Below are 9,216 nucleotides of genomic sequence, written 5' to 3' on the forward strand. Positions count from 1 at the left end.
TTCAGTCAAAGGCCAGTGATGAAGAACTCAGTCAGAACAGCAGAGGCAGCACTTGGACCAAACACTGGCCCACAGATATATTACTTTTAAAGATAGTTTATATAATTGTAAATAAGATTCATTTGGTCAATAGACCCAGTGAGTGAGTCAGGGATCAGTTATTCGTTTATTTAAGAGAAAGGGAAACAAATGCAACATGTTTTATTTTATTTTTAGTCTCAGTCTGACTAAAATGTAATTCAATTTTAGTCGAGATTTAGTAAAAAAAAAAAAAAAATCATTTCAATTTTAGTCTAGTTTTAGTCGACTAAATTTCAGACTAATGTAGTGGACTTTGCATTGATAATATTCATTATAATCATGTTTAATGTTGTTCCTCTGCTTCATGTTTCTGCTCCACATGAACAAAGCTCAGAGCTGATCCTTTAAACATGATCTGAGGCTCTTTCAGACGCTCAATACAAGTTTGGATGATTTTAGTCTCTCCTTTTCATTTTTATTTAGTCTGATTTTAGTCGACTCAAATATCTGGACATTTTAGTCACAGTTTTAGTCTCATGAGAAACTTTTCATTTAGTTTTAGTCCAATTTTAGTCACAAAAATATCACTTTGACTGAAATTAAGACTCAATATTCTAGTCGACGAAATCAACACAGTTTTGTTGATTATTTTTGTGAAATACATCGATTATCACAGTATCGTGAGATTATTGTTATCGTGAGCCATGTATCGCGCATCGTATCGACTCGTGAGGTTCCCAAAGGTTCCCGCCCCTTTTGTAAACTCAGATAATTGTGGGGAAAACACTCATCTAATTATAAAGCATTTGGATCAACTTCATGAACTTGAAGGCATTTCTGTCCCTGCATGTCTTTGAATCATTCCTGAAAAGAATCAGGACGTTTGAATTGAAAGATAAGCCTGAGTCGGAACTATTATATCATAATAAAATAGGCATAAATGTGGGAATATGTAGAGTAAACACAGCAGTGGAATAGCAAGTTACCAATGGTCAATCAAAATGTAATGAAAATCCCCCTTCATGTCAGCCTAATGAACTTTTGCTTTAGTCAATCCCTCCAATCAAATCACCCACGACCACAAATAAATGAAATATTTTCAAAGACAATCCTGCATTTGACTCGAATGAAAAGTTTGCATTTCCCCAAGACTGCAGAACACAGACCAGTTACAAAAAAATCTTTATTATTTCATTCTCTTTACAATTAAACGACACCAGAACTGAAATATATGAAGGTGAGGTTTGTCAAATACTGGGGGGAGAAGCAGCGTTTGGTCTCACATCTCACTTCCATCATGGTTTGTCTTCTTTAGGTTTGGGTTAAAGGCGCCGGGTTGTCAGAGAAATCCAGAATCGTACAAATGTTACACAGTGAAGAAACGTGGTCCGTGGCGCTCACTTCTTTCCCGATTTCTTAATGCCGCCGCTGACTGCGAAACACAAGAGAAAGCAGCTTTTTAAAAACCGTCAAATCAGCCACGATGATGCAACATTTATACAGCAATAAATGTAAAAGATCAGAAACTAGAGAAACTGAAATGTGTGTGGACTTGGTGAACTGTTTGGCGTAAGAGAAAACAGGAGCAGTTATTGATAATCGGAGCAAATAAAGTCATGAGTTTCCTGAAGAATTTGCATTGAGGAAATGAGAAAACAAAGACTTTCTAGATAAACAACTTCCAGGCCTGGTTTTCACACATTTGGATGTTAAAATATTTAGTAGCTTATTCGGCAATTGTATGGGAAAGTATGAAATTGTCTTGTGTATTAAGGTTGCACGTGTGACGTCATAAACAGCGTGGCAACCAAAGCCAGGCGTGTTTAAAGTGGAGCAGGCGGCGGTGGCGGCCGAGGGCGGAGAAAGACCTCGGCCACATCACGACCCCGAGAACAGAGGAGCCTCAGATCACGCAGCGGCTCACGTTTGTTAGAAAGAATTTGGGATTTTCAATTAAACTATTTGAAAAGTTGATGAACACGTTTATGCTTCTCCAACAGACAAGACAGACACTAGGGCGGCAACTAACGAATATTTAGTAATCGATTCATCTATTGATTATTATTACGATTAAACAAGTAATCGCTTGGCTGTGAATGATGTTTTTTATCACATATAACTTAAGTGGCGCTGCTTGAGGAAGTGTTGATGGACTAAACTAAAGGGAAATGTTTGTTGAAGGCTCGATTCATGAAATTTACAATGTACAAAACACTACAGACCCTAACTAGAAAAACACAGTAGGTTTTCATCAAAAATACTACAGTTTTTATGTCATTTTTGCTCCATTTAAGTCTGTGTGAACCAGAAAACGATTAATCGATCACTGAAACAGCTGTTGACTCTTTCAATAATCGATTCGTCGTTTCAGCCCTGATCCACACCACCTTCAGCCCTGATCCTCACCACCTTCAGCCCTGATCCTCACCACCTTCAGCCCTGATCCTCACCACCTTCAGCCCTGATCCTCACCACCTTCAGCCCTGATCCTCACCACCTTCAGCCCTACACCTCACCACCTTCTGCCCTGATCCTCACCACCTTCAGCCCTACACTTCACCACCAGAGCGAAGAAGAGACGATTCTTACAGTTTAGGATTAGAATAACAAACTTCTGCTTATTTAAATGCTGGTATCATGTTGGTCACTTCCTTGGCACTCTCTGTCAATGAGGCATTTCTGCAGATCAGAGCAGATCTCTAATGAGAAGGGGGGAGGCTGCGGAGCTTCAGGGCGACAGGTTTCTGATCAAAACCCATCAGTCAGTCCGCTGTCAGTGCACGTGTTGCTTCTGTAGCTCAGGCAGCCGAGCGAGGCAGTGAAACGCAGCTTCACCGCCGGCCCGAGGCTCTCCACGTGCCCTGCTCTCGCGGGAGCGTCATGGCCGTTGCAGAGATTGCATCAGAGCATCTTGGACATGAATCCGACTGCGAGGAGCCGCCTGGAGCCGCCTGAGCACGACTCGCTCATCTTAAACTGTCCCCTAATACAAGTCTGCGTCGTTATGGTTTGATTTTGCCACACACTACTAACTAACAATCCAAGTTTACAGATGAAAATGAAGTGATCTTGTTATACCCAAAGGTCCTTTCCCTGAAGCCTTGGCTTTCAGCTGCTCCATGGCTTTCTGCTCCTCTTTCTGCTTCTGTTTGAACGCCATTTCGTCCTGGAACAAAAATGACCAGATAAATGAAGAAGAAGAAGAAGAAGATGACAGCCTCTTTCTCCTGTTTGACATCATTTAACTCTGCCCAGCATTTACTCACATCGTCCATGTCCTTGTTCTGCTTCTTCGGCGCCTTCAGGGGCTTCTTTTTACCACCTAGAACAAACAGATATCTCTTTATTTGATCACATTTGTCTGACGGATAAATGCACATTCATAGTGAAGCACAGAATGAAACCAGGCGTGAGCACAAAAACACGGCATGAATCCAGCCACAGTCACAGGGTTAAAACAGTGACAGGTCCACAAACATCTGCGGAGAAGACACAACACGAGGCCTTTATTTCAGAAGCAGATTCTAAAGAAAGACATATGCTAAACACCTCACGCCTGCTTTAGCCGTTAGATGCTAAATCCGCTCGACACTGTTTCCCTTTCTTTCTTCTGTTCACGCAATTTAAATTCATTTAAAGCCACTTTAACGAGCAGCGCGATAAGAAAACATCTCACCGTCCCTTCCAGACATGTCTGATTCCTGCTCGTGTCGTTCTAAGAGGAAAACAAAGCGAATTTCCAAACAGAATCTAGCCGCCGGGTTCGTGCTTCACAATCCGTGCCGTCAGGACCCCCGTCGCACACCGGAAGTAGTACGTCAGAGGCGCGCCTGAGCAGAAAGGGACAGTTCACCGTGGGTCATGCGGATGCTAACAAATTAGCCTTGACAAACTGCGAAAAGTGACATGACAGCCTCAGAATCCGGGATGTTTCTCTGTCACGCGGGAAACGGAGCTCGCGGAACATGAGGGGAAGCGACACATTCTGCTGAAAACAGTTTAGGAGCCAGAGTGTTTCAGCTAACGCTAACTGTGAATGAATCATATGAGGAACTGGTCACCTTCCCGGATCTGTCCCGAGAAAGGTTATTTTTTATATAAGATTTATTTTTTACACTGTAAACTTTCCCCCCTTACATTTCGGAACCAGTAACCAGTGTGTGTTTGCTTCTCTTCCCACAGGCCAATTGTGATGTGAATAACTTTTCTCCTCTTCACTCACCACCTCCATAACTACAAATGAGGTACAACAAAAAACACTGGTTTTGTTTTGGGGGTTTTGACATTTTTAAAATACTAAATCAAATGATTAAAAATAAACATTATATTGCAAAAAGGTCACAGTTTTGTCGCATGGTTCATTTAATCAAGATATTTTGATTTGTAGAAGTGAATAAACAGACTAGCTTTGTGTTTTTATATTAAGATTTCAAATGTATTATTTATATTCATAGTGATGGGTAGTGATGGCAAGATGAAGCCCCATGAAGCGTTGAAGCCTCACAGCCAATTGCATCACACATGGTTCGAAGCATCAAGGTGCTTTGCTCCACTGCGCCATCATGTGGACAAGAAATGTATCAATCAATCAGTAAAAGTGTATTTATATAGTACTTTACAACAACACCAGGAGGACCAAAGTGCTTCACAGGAAGATAAAAACAATACAAAAAAACCCAAAAAACACACCAAATGTTTACAACCTGGACACAATTCAGTGTCTCTAAGTATTAAAAGCAAGTTTGAAAAGATGAGTCTTTAATCAGGATTTAAAAAGGGACAGGTCCACATATATAACATGCTGAGTGCTTATAATAAATGTTGGGGCTGAAAGACTAAATTTGCGAATTCATGGAGTTGTGATGGAAAATGTGCTTGTGTTACTTTGTTTATGTCCAACACAAACACTCAAAATGTCACTGTCGCTTTTGTTTTGAATCGCGCTTCAAACACGCAAATCATTTCCTGAATCAGTCACGTGGTGCGGCCGCTTCCCGAGGCTTCGAACGTCACCACACACGTGATCAACACACGCATCGATCCGCGCTTCAATAGACACTCCTCTAGATCAGGGCTTCTCAACCTGGGGGTCGGGACCCACTAGGGGGTCGCGAGACAAATGTGGGGGGTCGCCAGAGCATATAGATAAAATATGTATTTTAATATTATTATTATGGCGTCGTAGCATATGTGCTGTTTTACCAGGGGGCCATTATTTGTTCTAAATTTAATTCATTTTTGTTTTTAGCCATTGTTTTTTCTTTGTTTTTTAAGAGTTATATAGTTTAACCTCCTAACTCCCGCCTGAACCCAGAGGATCTTTTTCCTCACGTCATCAGATTTTTTTCCATCATTTTTTTGTTTGGTATTCAACTCATCTTTGTAGCTTTTTCATCATTTTTTGTCATTTTTTTTGTCATTTTGATCACGTTTTTGTAATTTTTGTGTCACATTTTTGTCATTTTTTGTTCATTTTTTGTTCATTTTTTGTCACATTTTTGTCAATTTTTCGTCACTTTTTTGTCACATTTTTGTCATTTTTTTGTCACATTTTGTCAAATTTTTGTCATTTTTTGGTCATTTTTTAATCACATTTTTGTCATTTTTTCGTCACTTTTTTGTCACATTTCCATCATTATTTTCGTCTCAGTTTTGTTGCTATTTTCACAGCATTTTTCCAGAAGCTTTTGGATTGGGGTAAAGCCAAACTGGAGAAAATGTGCTCGGTTCAGGCGGGAGTTAAGGGGTTAATGTCCCTGTTTTTCCCATGGTCTGACCCGGGTGGGGGTCACGATCCTAATTAACTGTTATAATGGGGGTCGCGGCTCCGAAAGGTTGAGAACCACTGCTCTAGATTACTCGGCACACGCTTCGAAGCCTCGACACGATCGGCACATCACTACTGTTAGGATCATATTCTGATTGCAATGTTGTCATATTCGCCGTAGCCCGAATATTAACCTGCACGTCCAGTGTTCCTGTATTTCAGATGAATTTCAGGTTTGTGTAAAAGCCTGTGACCGTTTCACTTTGACACAGAGGGATCCAGATGTGCGTTTTGTCGCGCCGCTTTTCTCTGCACGGGCCCAGAAAAGTCTTTGCTCCTGTGATTCGGTTCTACAGCGACGTCCCGAACCCTAAAACACCAGAAGAGCAGGAGAACGTCAGGAACAGAGCGGAGAACGTCAGGAACAGAGCGGAGAACGTCAGGAACAGAGCGGAGAACGTCAGGAACAGAGCGGAGAACGTCAAAGAACAGGCACGCGCCACTTTACAGGTAAGAAACTCTGGGACTGTGTTAATGTGTTTGTGTCTAAATCTGTTGTAATGTTGCATCGTTTGTGTATCTGTGACTCGCACAGTGATGTGTTACACCAACAACAAACCCCAGCTTTAATAAAGGATTCTGATCTGAGGTTATTGTTAGTGTTTGGAGGTCGAAGTGACGTCTAACTTCTCCCCATCCTGCTGTCAATGCTTAACATGTACTGGTCATACATGACACGTGTTACTGTGTCAGTCATGGGACCACCGGGTTTCTTATCGTGTATGGTGTTGTTATGTGTGTGTACGTTTCCCAGAATGCATCAGCGCTGGGCCGACAGTGGGCGCAGAGCTCGTCTCGAGCGGCCAGTGCTAATCTGAACTCGTGGTGGAGTCAGTACGAAGAGTTTGTGGGAATCAACGAAGTCCGAGAGGCGCAGACGCAAGTCACACAGGTCAGACACAGGAACATATATTTCAAATGTTATTTGGTTTGTAACTCGATCGACACAGGTTAAATAACCTGTTTGTTCCACAGAACATATTTATTTTTCTATTTCATAAACATCAAATTAAATATATGTTTTAATTGTTTGTGACATATTTTCCCCAGATGTGATCAGACAATTCTGGAGTTGAATAAATCATGTAAAAGCTTTGCAGCTTTTAAACCTGTTCGATAATAAACATTTACCATAGAAGGATAATGATGATCTTAAACTGTTTTGAGAAACGTCCCGATCTAGCTCCAGGTGATTTTAGTTCAGAGAGAAAGCTCATTATTCCCTGGCTGTTTCTGTCAGGCTGAGTCAGACTTCATGGTGTCTCGGTCGCTGGTCAGAGAGGCCCACGTGAGCCTGGAGGCTCTGCAGGTCCGACTGAAGGAGGTTCGGGAGCGGCTGGATCGAGTGTCCCGGGAGGAGCCGCGTTACCTGGAGCTGGCCACTGTAGAACACAAGCTGCTGCAGGTACCGGGACTGAGCAGCAGCACCGCCCCTGACCTCGGCGAGAACCTAACCCTCTGTGCCTCCCCCAGGAGGACCGCAGACTGCGCTCGGCCTACGAGCTGGCCGAGAGCTCGGAGAGGGAGAAGTTCGCTCTGTTTTCTGCTGCTGTGAGAGCGAGCCACGAGAAGGAGCGCACCAGGGCCGAGCGAACCAAGAACTGGTCCATCATCGGGTCTGTGCTGGGGGCCCTGATCGGAGTCATGGGGTCCACGTACGTCAACAGGGTCAGACTGCAGGTGAGGAGGATTACAGGGTTACAGAGTTATTATGAATGCAGTATCTGTAGAACAAAGAGCCACAGGGTGTTTCCAAATCACAGGTTTTTCCTCTGACAGAGATTCACACATACAGAAAATATAATATTGCAGAATAAGGTGACGCAGTGTCTGTATCGCAGACGTTCATGTTCTAGAGTGTATTTCAGTTGGAGCCGAGGCCAAAACAAACAAACAGAGCCTCACAAATCTGCCACATGGTTCTCATGGCTGAAAGTTCTTCCTTGGACTTTAAGAGGAATGAATTATACCATAGTTCACATGAGCTGAAGAGAGGACTTTGAACTTTGTGACTGTTTTAACTCTGTGACAGAATTACAGAGAGATTAGGAACAAACTGAGACTCAAAATCTGCATTTTTCAAAAGCAACTTTGAGCATCTGCAGAAGCATTGTTATTCTATTTATTTATTTGTTTGTTGTTTTGACAAAATTCAATGGATTAGTTCAGATTTACAGAGGTTCCTGGGTCATTCTACTCCCATAAATATAACACAAAGGTTTCACTGGAGTCTCATCGTGTCCACCCCCTGTGCACACTTTGGGTGATCAACACTATCTAAAAATGAACCCGCCTTAATCTTAAACAAATATTCTTCCCTTCAGGAGCTAAAGACTTTGCTACTTGAAGCCCAGAAAGGACCAGAAAACCTACAAGAAGCTTTACGAGCCCAGGCTTCGAATCACCGCACGCAACAGGACGAGCTGGGATCCCTCATCGGCCAAATGAGACTGGCTTTGCTCAGCTTCACGACCAGCCACAAAACAACCGAAGCTCCTCCTCAGATCCAGTCGAGTCCGGCCCCTTCAGGCTTTGATTCTGCCCTGCACCATCTCCAGGAGGAGCAGCAGGCCACGCAGAAGGTTCTGGACGGGCTGAAGACGGGCCTGGAGTCCATGCAGAGCGACGTGGCGGTGGTTAAGATGATCGTAGAGCAGCGGAGAGTCGTCGAGAAGCCGGAGGAGCCGCAGAAGACGGAGAAGACGCAGCGAGTTGAAGTGAAACCCGCACATGTGCTGAACGAAGAGGTTCTGGTCAGGAGTTTAGAGGACGCGCAGATAAACTTCCATGAGAGGATAAGGAGAAGCGAGCTGGTCAACACGGTGGTGGTTTCTACAGCGAGCGCCATCACAGTGTCTGCACTTTATCTACTGCTGAGGGGAGCCACGCCCTAAATATTAAATTCAATAAACAAACAAGGACTGAGCTGTGACTAAACCAACAACAGTGGGAGAGGGGACATTTGTTATTCATTCCTAACATCCAAATCCTTCACTGAGATTAGTTTATTCTCCCCCCCATTAGGGCTGTGCAATTAATCGAAATTCGATTACGATTTCGATTACAACAGTAAACGATTACAAAATAAGCATAATCGCAAAAAATCAATTAGAATTTATTTTTTCAAATTTTTTTCAAATTTTTTTTTTTTCAAATTTTTTTTCCACATTTTTTTTTTTTCAAATTTGGGATTTTTGTCTTTTTTTAATGGATTTTTGTCACTTTTTTGATTGATTTTTGTCTTTTTTTTAAATGGATTTTTGTCACTTTTTCGCTGGATTTTTGTCTTTTTTTTTAATGGATTTTTGTCACTTTTTCGCTGGATTTTTGTCTTTTTTTGATGGATTTTTGTCTTTTTTTTTGATTGA

The 9,216-nt window shown here is 42.3% G+C and overlaps 2 protein-coding genes across 2 annotated transcripts; one reads left to right on the forward strand and one right to left on the reverse strand.

Moving 5' to 3' along the window:
* Positions 1-1,204: 1,204 nt before the first annotated feature.
* tma7 (translation machinery associated 7 homolog) lies at positions 1,205-3,830 on the reverse strand. Its single transcript, XM_079556919.1, has 4 exons — positions 3,698-3,830; positions 3,288-3,343; positions 3,100-3,187; positions 1,205-1,453 (listed from the first exon to the last, which is right to left on the reverse strand). The coding sequence occupies exons 1-4, from the start codon at positions 3,711-3,713 to the stop codon at positions 1,419-1,421; spliced, it is 195 nt and encodes a 64-aa protein (XP_079413045.1). The 5' UTR covers positions 3,714-3,830; the 3' UTR covers positions 1,205-1,418.
* Positions 3,831-3,851: 21 nt separating this feature from the next.
* ccdc51 (coiled-coil domain containing 51) lies at positions 3,852-8,799 on the forward strand. The gene is made up of 7 exons (XM_079556917.1): positions 3,852-4,106; positions 4,204-4,265; positions 6,061-6,298; positions 6,603-6,740; positions 7,089-7,253; positions 7,322-7,528; positions 8,173-8,799. The coding sequence occupies exons 2-7, from the start codon at positions 4,261-4,263 to the stop codon at positions 8,740-8,742; spliced, it is 1,323 nt and encodes a 440-aa protein (XP_079413043.1). The 5' UTR covers positions 3,852-4,106; positions 4,204-4,260; the 3' UTR covers positions 8,743-8,799.
* The last annotated feature ends 417 nt before the right edge of the window (positions 8,800-9,216 follow it).

Source organism: Gobius niger (genome assembly GCF_951799975.1).
Source record: "Gobius niger genome assembly, chromosome: 5".
NCBI lineage: Eukaryota > Metazoa > Chordata > Actinopteri > Gobiiformes > Gobiidae > Gobius > Gobius niger.

What these genes read in the sequence shown, in the direction of transcription:
- tma7 (XM_079556919.1), bottom strand. An exon ending in AGAACAAGGACATGGACGAT is followed by an intron (nt 3,188 to 3,287) that starts GTGAGTAAATGC and finishes TTTTTGTTCCAG; the next exon opens with GACGAAATGGCGTTCAAACA. An exon ending in TTCAGGGAAAGGACCTTTGG is followed by an intron (nt 1,454 to 3,099) that starts GTATAACAAGAT and finishes TGTGTTTCGCAG; the next exon opens with TCAGCGGCGGCATTAAGAAA.
- ccdc51 (XM_079556917.1), top strand. An exon ending in AGGCACGCGCCACTTTACAG is followed by an intron (nt 6,299 to 6,602) that starts GTAAGAAACTCT and finishes TACGTTTCCCAG; the next exon opens with AATGCATCAGCGCTGGGCCG. An exon ending in TCAACAGGGTCAGACTGCAG is followed by an intron (nt 7,529 to 8,172) that starts GTGAGGAGGATT and finishes TCTTCCCTTCAG; the next exon opens with GAGCTAAAGACTTTGCTACT.